The following is a 16,750-nucleotide window of genomic DNA, read 5'->3' as shown; positions in this document are numbered from 1 at the left end:
ACCCGCCCTGCCATCTACAGGAAGCTTTATGCCAGCGCACATACCTTCAGAAAACCAGCATCGTAGATTCCTGGGAAGTCAAAGGCAAACCCCTGGCACAGCACCCTGTCCATCCAGCCCTTCATGATTGCTGGCACGCTGAACCAGTACAGCGGGAACTGGGGGCACAACACCAGGGAGAGATGAGCGCTTGTCTCTGGATTTCACCGCTGAGTCTGGGGGCGCAGAACGAGCCCTGCTGTCCTAAGCACTGGGCAGGTGGCGGCAAGCCACACGGTCAGCTCTGAGGGGCGCAGCGTGGCCGCAGTGGGTGGGGTTGACAATGGTCCTGCTCGCTGTGATGGGCGGCTCTGCACACACATACCATCACCCCCACACACACACACCGACAGCCCCTTGACGTGGCTCTGTGGGCAGCCAGGGAGAGGTGAGAACTGGACAGTGGCTTTGGGGCTGTGCTCTCTATGCCTGAGCCAGCCAGGGGGACAAGAGGAGGAGTGTGGAAAAGAGCTTGCCCCTCCGCGTGCCTGGGGAGCTGTTGGCATGTGGGAGTCAGACCGAGGCACTCCAGCGGCGTGGACATGACACAAGCCAAGGCTTTTGCTTGCGTTCTACACACCAGCAGGAAGACCTAAGTCCTCCCCGCTCACCACAGGACCCCTACCACCACATCCAGCGGTATCATCTAGAAGGAAAATGGACACAGGCGATAATCTCCCATGAATGGTGGAGGCCCATGTTTCATGTGCTATCAACATAAACCAAACTCGGGACTTGACACTGGAATCCAAGCTCCATGACCCATTGCTGTGTGATATGGGTAAGTCACTTGACCGCTCTGTGCCTCCCCTTCCTGACTCAGACAGGGCTCCTAGTCCTGCTGGGCTCACGGGATGCAGGTTAGGACCCAGGGACACATGAAGGTGTCCAGGACTGAACAAGTGCCCAGTGAGTCATGGCTCTGACAAGAACACCAGCACTAGGACAAGTGATGAGCAAACTTTCTGTGAGCGTTGAATGAATGGAAAAGCGGCAGGAAGGGGTGGGTGGCACCTGCTCAGCTGACCCCAGGGAGACGGGAGAGCCAAGGGGGATGGCTGAGCTCAGTGCTGCCAGTGCTCGAGGGCCCCGGGAGCTGGCCTGATTACTACGTGTGGACGATAAACCCCAAGGTCACCCAGGTCTGGGGCCTGGTGGGTCCACCCACATCTGCTGAGGATGAAAGATTGCCCAGCACCTCGAGCAGCTTAATGATCAATGCTGCTCAGTAAGCAAGGGGTGGCGATGGAGAGGCGAGGTCAAGGGGCAGCCTGGGCTGGGGAGGCAGCAGAGGTGCTCCCCCCCCCGCACAGGGTTACTTTACAAAGGGTTTGGGAACCCCACCAGTCCTGGACACACTGGGAAGTGTCACATGCCCCCTGCTCCCCTCCCTGCACCCCCCATGACAATGGTGTCCCTCCCCACCCCTCCCCTCAAGCAGGGCTGGAAACACGGACACTCTCTGCGGCCACCAGGTCCCTTGCTGGGAAATCCTGGGTCTGGGAACCCAGTCCCCGCACGCAGGGACAGAGAGCAGAGCCAGGTGCAGGGAGACACAGATGGGAGCTCCGAGAAGGGAGCAGAGGCGCTGAGCCCTGGAGCTCTGTGCCTGCAGCCCAGCCTCGGCCGGGGGGCGGGGAGCGAGGATGGGGGCCTAGGGCCTGGATGTGTCCCCCGGAGTTCATGTGCTGGAAGCTGAACCAGTGAACAGTGTTAGGACCTAGGACCCAGGCCAGGACTCTGCCCTCAGGGACTGGTTAGTGCTCTTAGCTCAGGGCTGGGTTAGTTATCAGGAGAGCAGGTTTGTTATCAAAAAGCGAGTCCAGCCCTCTCATGCTCTGCCTCCCTCCATGGCACAGAAGGGGCTGGCACTTCCTGGCCTCCAGAACTCTGCCTTTTCTTTAGAAATTCCCCAGTCTCCAGTACCACGTTACAGCAACATGAACGGGACTAAAGCGAGACCCCAGGTGACCACAGCCTCATGAGAAATGCCCCCCTTTCTAGTTTCAGCTGGATTCTAGCAACCCAGTGCTCCCAAGGCATATCTGCTGCCCTAGAGGCCCTGACCACTGTGCCAGGAAGGGCCCCACTGAGTGAGGAAGGGCCCCCCGAATGAGGAAGGGCTCCCCGAGTGAGGAAGGGCCCCCCGAGTGAGGAAGGGCCCCCCAGTGAGGAAGGGCCCCCCCCCCGAGTGAGGAAGGGCCCCCCCCGAGTGAGGAAGGGCCCCTGAGTGAGGAAGGGCCCCCAGAGTGTGGAAGGGCCCCCCGAGTGAGGAAGGGCCCCCCAGTGAGGAAGGGCCCCCGAGTGAGGAAGGGCCCCAAGTGAGGAAGAGCCCCCCGAGTGAGGAAGGGCCCCCGAGTGAGGAAGGGCCCCCCAGTGAGGAAGGGCCCCCCAGTGAGGAAGGGCCCCCCCGAGTGAGGAAGGGCCCCAAGTGAGGAAGGACCCCCCCCCGAGTGAGGAAGGGCCCCGAGTGAGGAAGGGCACCCCCCCCGAGTGAGGAAGGGCCCCCCGAGTGAGGAAGGCCCCCTAGTGAGGAAGGGCCCCGAGTGAGGAAGGGCCCCCCCCGAGTGAGGAAGGGCCCCGAGTGAGGAAGGACCCCCCCCCGAATGAGGAAGGGCCCCGAGTGAGGAAGGACCCCCCCCGAGTGAGGAAGGACCCCCCCCCCCCGAGTGAGGAAGGGCCCCCAGCGTGAGCACGCTGGAGGCCGTGCCCAGGGGCCAGCGCGCTGGAGGCCGCTCCCGGGAGCCAGCTCTGTCGAACAGTTTCTGAACAAATGCTGGGAAGGTGGCAGATGTATGTGCGGGAAGCAGCCCGTGAGAGAAACGGAAGAGTCTCCCCTGACTGATCAGCGTGATCGGGGCAGGGGCTGACAAGCACTTGGGTAGAGCGCGCTGGCTCCCGTGCGGTCCTAGCTCGTCTGGGGCTGGGCACGGAGGAGAAGGGAAGCAGCAGGACCTGAGTGGTTCAGACCTTTCCTGCTCGGGCATCAGCGTTTGGAGTGATACTGGCCACACGGACTTCTCCCAGCGAGATGAAGTGCTGTAACTAGGTAACCTGTAATTAGGTGTCGTGACCAAGTGCTGAAGCGTGCTAAAAACATGGCCCCACTTTCGGAGGCAATGTTCCGAAAGCGATTATCCTAGGATGAATCTGATTGGACATGTTCCCCGGAGGGAAAACAAACCTGAAAAATCACCAGATCTGCTTCCTGAACCTTCTTCTGCTCCTCAAGGATGTCGCTGGTCAGACACCTCTTCTTGCAGGCTTCGTAGGCTTCCACCCCATAATTGAAGACCTCAGGGTTAGAGACGGCCCCTGGGGAGAAACCGGCCCACTGCTGTCACTCCCAGGTGAGCATGCGGGGCCCACCCCAGCATCTGTGTACCCAGACTCCTCCAAGCAAGTCAGCCACCTGCTGCGACCCAGCCAGCACCCAGGCCCCAGGGCAGCTGTGGAAGAGAAAGCCTGGGAGGGCCCTGGCTGGGCATGTCCTGCCTAGCACATACTGAACTCTGCATGTGTCAGCTGTCCTCGGAGCAACGAGAGCTGCGGCTCCCCGTCTGCTGACAGGCTTGGTCAACCCTTCAAAGCCACAGGGATGACTCAAGGACAGGAGTGAGCCACTCCACCACCTGGGGTGCAAAAACCCTAGGTCACTTTGAGAAGAGTCACAGTAACAATTTAAAAAAATTTTAGAATCCTTAGCAAGCAGGTCATTTTAACCTGCTTGTATTTGATCTTCTCTCTCTCTCTCTTTCTTTCTTTCTGGTTTTTTTTTTTTTTTTTTTTTGACAGGCAGAGTTAGACAGTGAGAGAGAGAGAGAGAGAGAGACAGAGAGACAAGGTGTTCCTTCCGTTGGTTCACCCCCCAAATAGCCACCACGGCCGGTGTGCTGTACCAATCCGAAGCCAGGAGCCAGGTGCTTCCTCCTGGTCTCCCATGTGGGTGCAGGGCCCAAGCACTTGGGCCATCCTCCACTGCCTTCCCGGGCCACAGCAGAGAGCTGGCCTGGAAGAGGAGCAACCAGGACAGAACCGGCACCCCAACAGGGACTAGCAAGCACCGCAGGCAGAGGAGTAGCCTAGTGAGCCGTGGCACCGGCTTGTATTTGATTTTCATTCAAAGAGTGCTCCTATGAATAAAACGCCACTTAAGTGAGTGACTGCTACAGGCAAGAGGCCGTGTTATCAGATGGGCTTCTGGCTGCCACATTATGGGAGAGCCTGAGGCCCCCTCGGGCCCTTCACGTCTACAGTTGTCCCTCAGTGTCCGCGAGTGATGAGTTCCTGACCCCTACAGACGTCACATCCATGGGTGCCCAAGTTCCTTACAGAAAATGGCCTCGTGTCTGCACTTAACTTCCGCAACCCCCTGAACACTTTAAATCCTCTCTAGAATCCCTTGTGTGATGAAAATGCAACGTCAACGCTGTACAAGGCGTTACAGCGATGATGTAAACAACTACGTCTCTACTGCTTAGGGAACAGCGACACCAAGATAAGCCCACGCGTGCTCAGCGTGTGCAGCTGTGTGCCCACGTCAGTCAGATCTGCGGACGCGGGACCTGAAGGTGCAGAGCCCTCACTGTGGATCCAGGGCTTCACACCTGCACGTGGATGTGTTCTTTTGTTGATACTGGGATCTACAACGATCCACACCAAAAGGTTAGGGTTGCTTGCCTCTGGGCTGTGGTGCAGGGCTGAGGATGTGTGAAAAGATGGTTGTACTTTTTACACCTGGTACCTATGTTTTTAGATATGTTTTGACATTAACGGTATGCACCATTATTTCTTTGAACGGTATGCACCATTATTTCTTTGAACGTCAGTGGCCCTATATCCCAGTAGTCTCTCTGTTTCTAGTCCCTGCTCTGCTCTTCACCAGGAGAAAACTGACTCATTTAAAAAGACGACGACAAAGACAAGGACGTTGGCTTATGGCCATGAGTCCTGAATATTGAAGCCGGGGAGCTAGTCATCACAATTACCAACAGAAGGGACTTAGGGATGTTAAACACTGGGAAGAGTATTTGCAGATGATCTGTGTATCTGGAAAGCCCCAAAGAGTCAGCTTGCAAGTCTTTCCACACAGTAAGAACCAGCAGTGGTTGACTGCACACACGCCCACACACACACAATCCCCTCACAAGACAACCAACCATTTAACAAGAACGACAGACAAGCTGCCTGGAGAAAACGTTTACACAGACGTGGAGCTGGCAAAGAAGACCTGGACAAATGAAGTCACTCCATCACAGAGTGCCAATTCTTCCTGTATTCACCTACGAATGGAATGAGACACAGCAAAAATACCACGGGTTTTCTTCTGATTCTGAAAAGCTAATTCAAAAGATCTCATGAGAAAATAAAGCAAATGTACTTAGGAAAAATACAAAATAAGGGAAATGAGGGTGACTTAGCTCTGAGATATTAAAAAACATTCGCTGGTTAACTCCCACAATGGCCAGGGCTAGGCCAGTCTGAAGCCAGGAGCCAGGAGCTTCATTCGGGTCTCCACACATGGGTGCACGGGTCCAGGCATTTGGGCCAACTTTCGCTGGTTTCCCAGGCACATTAGCAGGGAGCCAGATCAGAAGTGGAGCAGCCAGGACTCGAACTGACAGCTGTTTAACCCACTGTGCTACACACCGGCCCCAAACATGAGAATTCTGATTTGAATGAAGGTGCATTTTAAATTAGGGGCAAAAAAGCTGGGTCGGCAGGAAGTAGTGATCAGACAACTGGGTAGGTACTTGGACAACAAACTGGACCAGTTCTTCATGTTCTACACGGGAATAAAGTTGAACTAGATCAAATATTTAAATTTGAAAAGTAGAACATGTCAAATACCAGAAGAGACTATAAAACATTTTTTATAATTTACATTTTATGTAAATTATATCCAGAACTCATAAACAAAAAAGACTTTTGCTAAAAAGTCAACTAGGGGCTAGCGCTGTGGTGTAGTGGGTGAACCCGCTGCCTGTAGTGCTGGCATCCCATATGGGCACCGGTTCAAGTCCTGGCTGCTCCACTTCTGATCCAACTCTCGGCTATGGCCTGGGAAGGCAGTGGAAGATGGCCCAAGCCCTTGGGCCCCTGCACCCACGTGGGAAACTCAGAGGAAGCTCTTGGCTCCTGGCTTCGTATTGGCGCAGCCAGCTAGGGAGTGAACCAGTAGATGGAAGATCTCTCTCTCTCTCTTTCTCTGCCTCTGCCTCTCTGTCACTCTGCCTTTCAAATAATAAATAAATCTTTATCAAGTCAACTAAATAAAAGTAAATAAAGTCCTGAGTAGAAAACGCCACCATAAGGAAAGTAAAAAGCAAACAAACAAAACCAAACCCAAATGAGCTACAAATACTGGCAGGTAGGTGTTTGGTGAGGGCTAAGATGCTGCTTGGGGCCCCTGAGCCCTGTGTTCCAGGGCCTGGGCTTGAGCCCCAGTGAGCTGCGCCACATCCACGTACCAGATTCCTGCTAATGCAGACCCTGGGAGGCAGCAGGTGTCCTGACACCTGAACTGGGTCCCAGCTCCTGCTTAGACCTGGCCCAGCCCCAGCTGTTGTGAGCATATGGAGAGTGAACCAGCAGATGGGAGGCTTCCCTCTATGTCTCTGTCTGCTTTTCAAATAAAATGACAACAAATAAACAGTCTTAAAGCCTTTCCAATTCATATTCTACACTGTAGACTAATTTTTAATATATAAAGAGTTCTTTAAAATCAGTAAAAAAGGAGACCAACTAGCTACCTAATGGGAAAATGAACAAAGTATATTCAAGAAACAAATACTCTGTTAAAATATTAAATTTTAATATTTGAAATGTTTATTAAATTTTAATAAAGCATTGCTGTTCTGTCTTGTTCATATAAATGAACATCAAGTAAATTCATATAAATGAACATTAATAAATATAAGCATTAAGATACTAAGCTTTACTTATGATGCAAGAACAAATTAGAACGAGAATGGGAGGCCATTTTTTCACTTGTCAGTCTGGTATTCATCCAAAGACTGCCGGTGACAGTGAGGAAGCGAGCACTTACGAGCCCTGCTGGTGGGAGGGTAAACCGGCACAACGTGCCTTCATCCAGGAAAATGAACAGTGGACAGACGTCCCCTCCTCCCTCGGACCGGCTAGTCTGCTTCTGGATACAGCTGCATACACAGCCAAACATAAGGCCTTGAAGACGCGCCGAAGCACCGTTCCTAACAGCAAAGGACCAGACACGACCAAACGTGCCCTGTAGTTGGGGACACGACACACTTGTGCAATGGCGTACTGCAGACAGGTATAGCACACAGACCACCGCTGGCGGATACACGGGCACCAGACACCGGCTCCCGGCCGGCAGAGACAGGCACGGCCAAGAGACTGACACTGCCAGCTCCTTTAGCCTGATGCTCAGCTTTTCTAATTTTTTTTTTTTTTAGTGAAGAAACACAAAGCAGAAAGTTTCCCAAATGTAGAGCCCTTTCCCCCGACTCACCAGTGATGTCTTTCCTTGTGGCCCTCGGCTCGAAGTCCATGGCATACAGGTCGGACACCGTGACGGTGCAGCCCTGCTTGCTCAGCTCCTCCACGGCCACTCGCTTCAAGGAGCCGTTGAAAGACTTGGGCTCTTGGTGGGCATAGACGATCAGCACCTTCTTACCTAGAGCGGGGGCAGAAACGGTTCTCCTCAAAGAGCAACTTCTCTTGGTCAAAACTCAATGAGGACTAAGATGAAAATTAAATGTTCAGGTGTATGAATGTGGGTGAAGCTAGGAAATACCGTGAGTATTCTTTTCCATGGGTCGCAGTTTGCATAGGTCACAATTTAAAATAATGCATTTTTAGCCAAGTATATCATACTTGGTTTTACTAAGACAGACTGAGTATCCATTATCTGAAATGCATAGGAACAGCAGTTTTTTGGGTTTTGGAATATTTGCTTTTTTTTTTTTTTTTAGGTTGAACATCCTAACCCAAAGATGCAAAATCCGGAATGTTCTAAAATCTGAAACTTCCTGAGTGCCATGTGCATCTCAGGTTTTGGATTTTCACATCAGGGTTGCTCATAATTATATAATTATATATAACTATGAACATAATTATATCTCCTAAAACAAACACCTGGGGGTGGGGTTGTGGTACAGCGAGCTAAGCCACGGCCTGCAATGCTGGCATCCCCTATCAGAGCGCCAGTTTGAGTCCCGGCTACTCCACTTCCAATCCAGCTTCCCATTAATGTGCCTGGGAAGGCTGTGGTTGATGGCCAATACTCGGGCCCCTGCCATTCACGTGGGACATTCAGAGTTACTGGCTCCAAGCTTTGATCTGGCCCAGCTCTTACCATGGCAGCCAACTGGGGAGTGAACCAACAATGGAAAATCTCTTTTGCTCTGTCTCTCCCTCTCTTTGTCTCTCTGCCTTTCAAATAAATAAATCTTTACAAACAACAACAACTAAATCATTTAAAAGCCTGGTCTAACATGAAGATCCTCTGTGAGACATTTTCCCCTTAACACCAAGATAGAAAAGGACTGGGATTAACCTGGGGTGCTAACTACATTGGCAGGTGTCAGCACCTGTCAGCCTGCACAGCTCTGCTTCCGTCTCCTCCACATCCAGTGAGATCTGACACTGAAGCCAAACAGGAAGAAACAGGCCTGGGGGCCCACAGGGGCGGGCAGGGCTACCGGGAGCCCACGTTTCAGTGTTGTACTGTTGCTGGAGAGGAGTCTGGAAGAGCCAGGTGCTACGGGCGCTGGCTGATCAGCAACCGCTGTCACCTCTGAAGCGGGATGTCCCCCGTGCAAACTACAAACTGAGTTCTTCGGGGACACAGCTCGGTGGCTGGTGCAATGAAACTCGCCCATAATACCTGGGACCAGTTCTTGATGTGAACTTGGCCGTGTAGGACCTTGATAAGAAAATCATCATTTGTTTTTGTTGCTAGCTTGAAAGAAACACTTTTGGGTGTTCAGCTGTGGGTGAAGGTCGAATTCCATGCACAAGATTAATGGTTAACATTTTTATATTGCTTAACAGACTAAACTACCAGGGGCTTAACAGGAAAATGGACACAGAGGAAATGCACCAACGTTCCTGAGCTATGGCCAGTGTGGCCTGCAGGGGACGCTGCTCCAAATCCGGAGACATTCCTGGTCATCACAAGAGGAGAGGAGTGGCCAGGGGCACCACCGACCCACCTGAACACTGCACGGGACAGCTCCATGATCAGGCCCAGAATGTCAGCAGTGCCAAGGCCGAAAAACCCTCATGTAAACAGTAAATAAAGTGCATGTTCTAAAACAAAAGGATTTCCATGTTACACTATCGCATGAAAAAAAGAAAAATTATGTGTGTAGGGAGTGGCACTGTGGCATAGTGGGTAAAGCCTGCAGTGTCAGCATCCCATAAGAATACTGGTTCAAGTCCTGGCTGCTCCACTTCCGATCCAGCTCTCTGCTATGGCCTGGGAAAGCAGTAGAAGATGGCCCAAGTCCTTGGTCCCCTGCACCCACATGGGAGACCTGGAAGCAGCTCTTGGCTCCTGGCTTCGGATCAGTGCAGCTCTGACTGCTGCAGCCATTTGGGGAATGAACCAGCAGATGGAAGACCTTTCTGTATGTCTCTCTCTCTCTCACTGTCTGTAACTCTGCTTTTCAAATAAATAAATCTTAAAAAAAAAAAAAAAGAAAATGCAGCTCCATATTTGGAATATCACTAAATGGATTCATTGGATTCATCAAATAAGCAAAAAGAGACAAAAAATAAAAAACAGAAAAGGATACATTTAAACAAAATTGTGTGTGTGTGTCCACCAGTATGATAAGCAGATGCAAGACTAAAGATGGAATCAAACTCAATTTCCACCCACAGCTCCCCAGGGTGTAACCTGGAGACTATTTTTTTTTTTTTTTTTTTGTGCGCCTACTATCTCCCAGGGATGATTTTGGGGACTGGAGGCACAGCCAAGGCCGGTGAGGCCTGGTCCCTCCTTCTAAGGGATTTAGATTCTGGGTGCAGGTGGAAATGGACAAAACAAGAAAGACAAAACAAGGTAACTACAGACAGAGGCCCATCTTAAAAAACAAAACGGGGTTCACACAAGTCTGTCCCTGCTGTCTGGATTGTTCATAGTAAACAACATAGGATCCCACTTCTGGTTTAAAGCCCGCCTCTCCCATAAGGAATCCTTACCTGCCATGTCGTGGGGAGACGTATTCTTTCTCTGCGTTCCAGGCAGCTGCTCTCTTCTGGGAACCCAGCAATCTGTTAAAGACAACAAGAGTGGGAGAGGCAGGGAAGAATGTGCTGATCTAGGCCTCGCCTCTGCTTGGTGAAGATGATATGCTTGGACTCCAGCCCCAGGTCCAAGGCAGATTCCAGCTTCCCGCGAGTGTACACCCTGGGAGGCATCAGGTGATGGCCTCAGTACTGGTGAGATGGAGTTCCAGCCTCCTGGCTGCAGGCTGGCCCAGTCCACGCCACTATGGGAATTTGAGGCATAGGCAGGTAGAAGCTCTCTCTGTCCCTGTATGTGTATGTCTATGTGTGTCTTTCAAATGAATAAAAATAAATAAGTAAAAATTAAGGGAAAAAAAGGCTTCTCAAAAGAGGCATGGAATCCTTGATGATTTAGATTTTGCAGTATGTAAAAATTAATATATATATTTATATATAGTTTTTAAAGATTTATTTGAGACACAGTTACAGACAGAGAAAAGAGAAAGAGAGGTTGGCCAGCGCTGTGGCTTATTTAGCTAATCCTCCGCCTGCGGTGCCGGCACCCCGGGTTCTAGTTGCAGTTGGGGCGCCGGGTACTAGTCCTGGTTGCTCCTCTTCCAGTCCAGCTCTCTGCTGTGGCCCGGGGAGGGCAGCGGAAGATGGCCCAAGTGCTTGGGTCCCTGCACCCGCATGGGAGACCAGGAGGAGGTACCTGGCTCCTGACTTCAGATCAGCGCAGCATGGGCCATAGCGGCCATTAGGGAGTGAACCAACGGAAGGAAGACCTTTCTCTCTGTCTTTCTCTCACTGTCTATAACTCTACCTGTCAAATAAAAAGAGAGAGAGAGAGAGAGAGAGAGAGAGAGAGGGGTCTTCCATCCGCTGGTTCATTCCCCAAATGGCCACAATGGCAGGAGCTGGGCTGATCCAAAGCCACAAGCTTCTTCTGGGTCTCCCACATGGGTGCAGGGGCTCAAGCACATGGGCCATCCTCTACTGTCCTCCCAGGCCATTAGCAGAGAGCTGGAACAGAAGAGGAGTAGCCTGGACACAAACTGGTGCCCACATTGGATGCTGGCATCCAAGGCGGAGACTTAACCTACTACGCCACAGTTCATATATATATATATACATATATAATATATATACATATATATAACATATATATAATATATATATTAAGACTTATTTATCTATTTGAAAGGCAGAGTTACATAGAGGCAGAGGCAGAGAGAGAGAGAGGTCTTCCATCCACTGGTTCACTTCCCAGATGGCCACAATGGCTGCAGCTGCACCAAGCTAGAGCCAGGAGCTAGGAGCTTGTTCTGGATCTCCTATGTATATTTTTTCTTTCTTTCTTTTTTTTTTTTTTTTTTCCAAAGTGACCTCAGAACCTTCCATGAAGGCAGACCCGGGAAGTGAGTGTGCATAGGAGGCAGAAGCTGTGCCTTCTCGGCCTTCCTGGCTCCCGGGGTTGTCCCACTGGCTAACAAAGGCAGCGGGGCAGGTGAAGGGCAGGGGTAGCAGTGAGCCCCTCTTTCCTGACCCGAAAGTACGGGGCCTCAGTTTTGACCCCTCCACCAGAGCTCTCAAACGTTCCCTAGGCCAGCAGAGACGTCCGCCTCTGAGGGCCTGGGCCAGATTCCGGCTCTGCTTTTGTGCCCGTGGCTCCCGTCCCGAGCCCCTTCACCTGCGTGTGCCCACACAGCCATCCCTGGCACTCGGGGCCACGGTGGTGTGTGCCTGGTGGTCGGCATGTGCCAGCACTCTGCAAATGCCAGTTCTCTCCAGCCGGCCTCAGAGGCAGGAGGAAGGCCTGTGTCTGCAGCACTGGCTGGCCACAGCCAAGGGATAGCCTTCACTCCAGGAGTCGCAAGGAGCTGGCCACAGCGTGCTTCAAGACCTGCTAGGCTCCTGGCCCTCCCCCGTCCTGTCTGTGTGAGCCTGTGGTTTTAACCAAGTTAGCTGCACCCTTCCACTCAGAACCGGCAGACGGGGTCAGGCTGTCTCCAAGGGACCTCCACTATCTTCATGGGCCCAAGCCAATGGGCATACATTATATAGAACCCCTGTCCAATAGGCACCCCCATAGGAGGACCCCATAACAATGAAAAACAGCAAGACCTGAAAAACCCCATGCACTTCCTGAAAGCCAGTGTCGCTTCTGGGCACCCCGCCTGGCCTCCGGGACGCTTCACTGTCGCTTGCCAACCAAATAAAATGTCTGCTTCTTTGCAAAGTGTTTCCCGGCCTTTTCTTTCCACACGAAGCTGAGGAAGAGAACCCATGAGACTCGCTCTGGTAACCACCCTCCCCTCTGCATCAGGTAACAAATGTGACTCAAAATTGGGCAAAGGACAGGCACGGACATTTCTCCAACATGATTCACAAATGGCCGTCAGCACGAAACAACGAGATACCACCTCAGGCCCACGTGGAAGGCAACTAATAACACAGAAAGTGACAAGGAGGGTTGGAAAGGACTTGGAGAAACTGGGCCCCTTTGCATGCTGGTGGGACATAAAATGACACACCTGCTAAGAAACACAGTTGAGGTGCCTTGAAAAAATACACATGAAGTTACTGTGCAAGTCAGCAATTCCACTAAGGTAGACACCCAACAAAACCGGAAGCAGAATCTAAAGAACCTTGGTTCACAGCTGCAGTGTGCATAAGGGCCAAAAGGTGGAAGCAGCCCCTGGCCAGGTGCTTCGGCCATGGGGTGAACAAGACAGACGAGAAAGGGACTTTAAACTCCAGGTGCGGGTGGAGGGGAAGATGACAAACAGTCCCGGGCATGCGGAGTGACCGCGACAAGTCAGTGATGGTGATGAGAGTGAAGTACTCCACGGGGAAAATGCCAGGGGTGTGCCTGCTGCCAGACGGTGGTCCAGGAAGATGTCCCTGGGCAAAGACGAGGAATGGTGATACGGAACCAGCCAGGCAAAGATCTGCGGGAACAGAGGGCCAGGCAGGAGGAACAGCAAGTAAGGGCCTAAGGCGGGAACTGCCCAGAAGAGTTCAAGCACCAGCCAGAAAGATTACTGTGGCTTAACGAGAGTGGCGTGGTGAGAGACGCGGTCAGAAGGGTGCGAGGGCACTGAACAAGCGGCTCTCAGCTGGCAGCACTGAGGATTTTAAGCTCAGCGCAACAAAGGCTCTCGGACCTCTTCAGCAGGACAATGTGACTGACTTCTCTTCGGCTTTTTTTTTTTTTTAAATAATTATGTATTTATCTGAAAGAGTTAGAGAGAGAGATCATCCGCCTGCTGGTTCATTCCCCAAATGGCTGCAGCTGGGCCAGGCCAAAGCCTGGAGCCAGGAGCTTAATCCAGGTCTTCCATTTGAGTGCAGGGGTGCTAGCACTTGGGCCATCCTCTGCAGCTTTCCCAGGCATATTAGCAAAGAGCTGGGTTGGAAGTAGAGCAGCTGGGTCTCAAACTGGCACCCATATGGGATGCCACACTGCAGGCAGTGGCTTTCTCTGCTGTGCCACAGTGCCAGCCACTTGACTTCCCTTTTAAAGAGGTCATCAGTGTTGGGACCAGCATTGAGGCATAGCAGGTAAAGCCGCCACTGCAGTGCCGGCATCCCATGAGGGTGCCGGTTCGAGACCCGGCTGCTGCTCCTCTTCTGATCCAGCTCTCTGCTGTGGCCTGGGAAAGCAGAAGATGACCCAAGTACTTGGGCCCCTGCACCCACGTGGGAGACCCTGAAGAAGCTCCTGGCTTGGCTGTTGCGGCCATTTGGGAAGTGAACCACTGGCTGGGAGATCTCTCTCACCCTGTCCCCAAGTCTTTCAAATAAATAAAATAAATCTTTTTAAAAAGAAAAAGGTCGCAGGGCTGGCGCCGCGGCTCACTAGGCTAATTCTCAGCCTGCGGCGCCGGCACACCGGGTTCTAGTCCTGGTTGGGGCGCCGGATTCTGTCCCGGTTGCCCCTCTTCCAGGCCAGCTCTCTGCTGTGGCCCAAGAGTGCAGTGGAGGATGGCCCAAGTGCTTGGGCCCTGCACCCGCATGGGAGACCAGGAGAAGCACCTGGCTCCTGGCTTTGGATCAGCGTGGTGCACCGGCCGCAGTGTGCCGGCTGCGGCGGCCATTGGAGGGTGAACCAACGGCAAAAAAGAAGACCTTTCTCTCTGTCTCTCTCTCTCTCACTGTCCACTCTGCCTGTCAAAAAAAAAAAAAAAAAGAAAAAGAAAAAGAAAAGAAAAGAAAAGAAAAGAAAAAGGTCGCCAGTGTCACTGCAAACTCTGGGAACACCTCATCCTGAGAGTCCCAGAGCTAGGGCCTCAGGCACCTTGGTTTGGGCAGAAAGGCTTCCTGCCATCGCGTTCTCCACGGTCTCTCTGCTCCCTGCTGTCTGGCCTGGACCAGTTGACTACTGCCATGCCATTCCTGACCACCAGAGGCATGAGCTCCCGACTCCTCACTTCATCCACTTCTCCCTGGGGCACAGCGTAAGAGAGAGAGGCCAGGAAGTGAGCGACTTGTTCGAAAGAATACAGAAAAGCCGGCAAAGACCGCAAGCCAGCCGCGTGAGTCCGGAGCTCTTCCTGTGGGCCTCAGGCCTAGCCCCCCTCCACAGCTCTGGAAGACCCCTTTGCTGGAGTCTAGGCAGGCACCTAGGTCCACAGGAAAGGAGAACAACGTGGAGGCCGACCTGGAGGCAGCGCATCCGTGGGCGCTGCTGCTGTTTCTGATGCACACACGGGCGTCCTAACCAGCACACAGAAGCCACGGCTCCACGGGCTCACCTTACTATTTCCTGGGTCTGTCGATGGAGGGCCCCTCGCCTGCCGGTCATCTAACGGCCACACAGCATTTCTCTGTGTAGCCACACCATTGTCTGCAGGCCCTTTTGTGCCCATTTCCCTGCTCCTGGGCACTTAGGGTATTTCCATTCTTTTCCAGAACTGTACAGAGTGCTGCAGAAGTGTGCATGATCCAACACCGTGCCCTTCCGTGCATCGCACCAGCCGGGACTCCAGGTTTAGACGCCGGCTTTTCCAGAAAGAGCAAGATTGTTCTCCCTGAGGCTGTTACAGCGCCCTTGATAAAGGCAGCCCGGTGGCTCGGCTGCACAGGGGATTCGGGGCTCCTCTGTCTCCTCGCGTCACAGGCGGTCAGTGCCAGCCCCTGCGCCCATCACAGGTGGACGGTGCCAGCGCCTGTTTCCTAGGCTTCCGTCGGGCTCTGCCTGGGCTTAGCAAGCGGCGGCGCTCAGGAAGAGGTCGGAGCCATGCCCGCTTCTAAACGGCCCCACGTGTGCACCGTCTGGCTGGGAGGTCAAGATCCCCGAGACCTTAGAGCCCCGCGGTCGCGGGAATCATCCCCCACCAACCCCAGGTCCCCAGCCCGTGGGGCACTCACCCTCCAGCCAGCGCACGCCCCACGGGAGGAGCCGCCCACAGGACCCGCGCGGGAGAAGCGCTCGGACTCCGAACCGGGTTCCGGCTGCGCGAATAGGGCACGGCGGCTGCGCTCTAGCGGACCGGAGGCCGCTGTTGCCCACGCCCCGCCCTCGGGGACGCCACTCCCATGCGCCCCGCCCACGCCCCGCCCCCCCGGACAACCTCCCAGTCGCTCCGCCCACACCCCGCCCCAGGGCCACGTCTCTGCCCACGCCCCGCCCACACCCTGCTCCTGGAGCTGCCAGATCACCGGCGCCCCGCCCATTTCCGCCCCCAGTCCTCGGGCCCCGCCCACACCCCGCCCCGGGCTGCCGTCTCGCCGGCGCCCCGCCCATTCTCCCGCCCCCGAGGCTGCCATCTCGCCGGCGCCCCGCCCACGCTCACGCTTGGATCCCGCCCCGCCCTTGACGTTAGCCCCTCCCCCCAGGCTGCACCCTGTGCCCCGCCCCGCCTGGTGCAGGACTGGAACCCTGTAGGGAGAGCTGGCCCGGCGGAGGCCAGTACTGGACGCTTCCTCCTTGCCCACGAGTCCGGCTGAAACTGAGGATTCATAGTAGAGTACTTAGCACAGGGTGCTGCAGGGGGCAACCGAGCCCTTCCCATGCAGATTCCTCAGAACAGAAAAAAGCACTTTAAAGACACACTCTGCGGGAGTCCAAGCAGGGACGCTGCGGGTGCCCAGAGAGCGCTCAGCGAGCCCCAAGAACAGGAAGGTGGCTGTGACTGACGTGTCCGTGTAAGTTCATCTACCGGAACGAGTGTACCACTGCCCAGGACACAGGATACAGAGGTGGGGGAGTGCTCCCGGGTCCCCCACCCCAGGGTGCTCAGCCGGGGACCCAGCGGGAGCTGCCAGGAAGATGGGCTCCTGCACTGCGGCGCAGGGAGGGAGCCTGCTGCCTGTGACAGGCATCCAGTGTGCCAGCGAGGTTCCTGCTGCTCCACTTCCCATCCAGCTGTTAGTGGGCCTAACAAGGCAGTGATGGCCAAGTGCTTGGACCCCTGCCACCCATCCCGGAGAGGGGATGGTGTTCCCAGCATCCTGGCCGCTGCTTGGACCAGCCCCTGCCACCCACCCC

General features: G+C 53.8%; 1 protein-coding gene across 3 annotated transcripts in view; it reads right to left on the bottom strand.

Annotated features, from left to right (window-relative positions):
* NQO2 (N-ribosyldihydronicotinamide:quinone dehydrogenase 2) overlaps nt 1-15,765 on the bottom strand; it is a 45,262-nt gene extending 29,497 nt beyond the window's left edge. The window contains exons 1-5 of one of the 3 annotated variants that reach the window (XM_062183961.1): nt 15,631-15,765; nt 10,231-10,302; nt 7,532-7,696; nt 3,224-3,354; nt 45-158 (exon numbers count right to left, since the gene is read on the bottom strand). In XM_062183961.1, coding sequence (XP_062039945.1) covers nt 45-158; nt 3,224-3,354; nt 7,532-7,696; nt 10,231-10,237 — 417 coding nt within the window. In that variant the 5' untranslated portion in view covers nt 10,238-10,302; nt 15,631-15,765. The remainder of the gene's footprint in view (nt 1-44; nt 159-3,223; nt 3,355-7,531; nt 7,697-10,230; nt 10,303-15,630) is intronic. The other 2 variants (XM_062183942.1, XM_062183951.1) reach the window with 2 other exon arrangements.
* Nucleotides 15,766-16,750: the final 985 nt, after the last annotated feature.

The sequence above is a fragment of the Lepus europaeus genome, chromosome 3 (assembly GCF_033115175.1).
Source record: "Lepus europaeus isolate LE1 chromosome 3, mLepTim1.pri, whole genome shotgun sequence".
Lineage (NCBI taxonomy): Eukaryota > Metazoa > Chordata > Mammalia > Lagomorpha > Leporidae > Lepus > Lepus europaeus.
The sequence above is the reverse complement of the archived record's forward strand: the minus strand, read 5'-3'. Positions and strand labels throughout refer to the sequence as shown.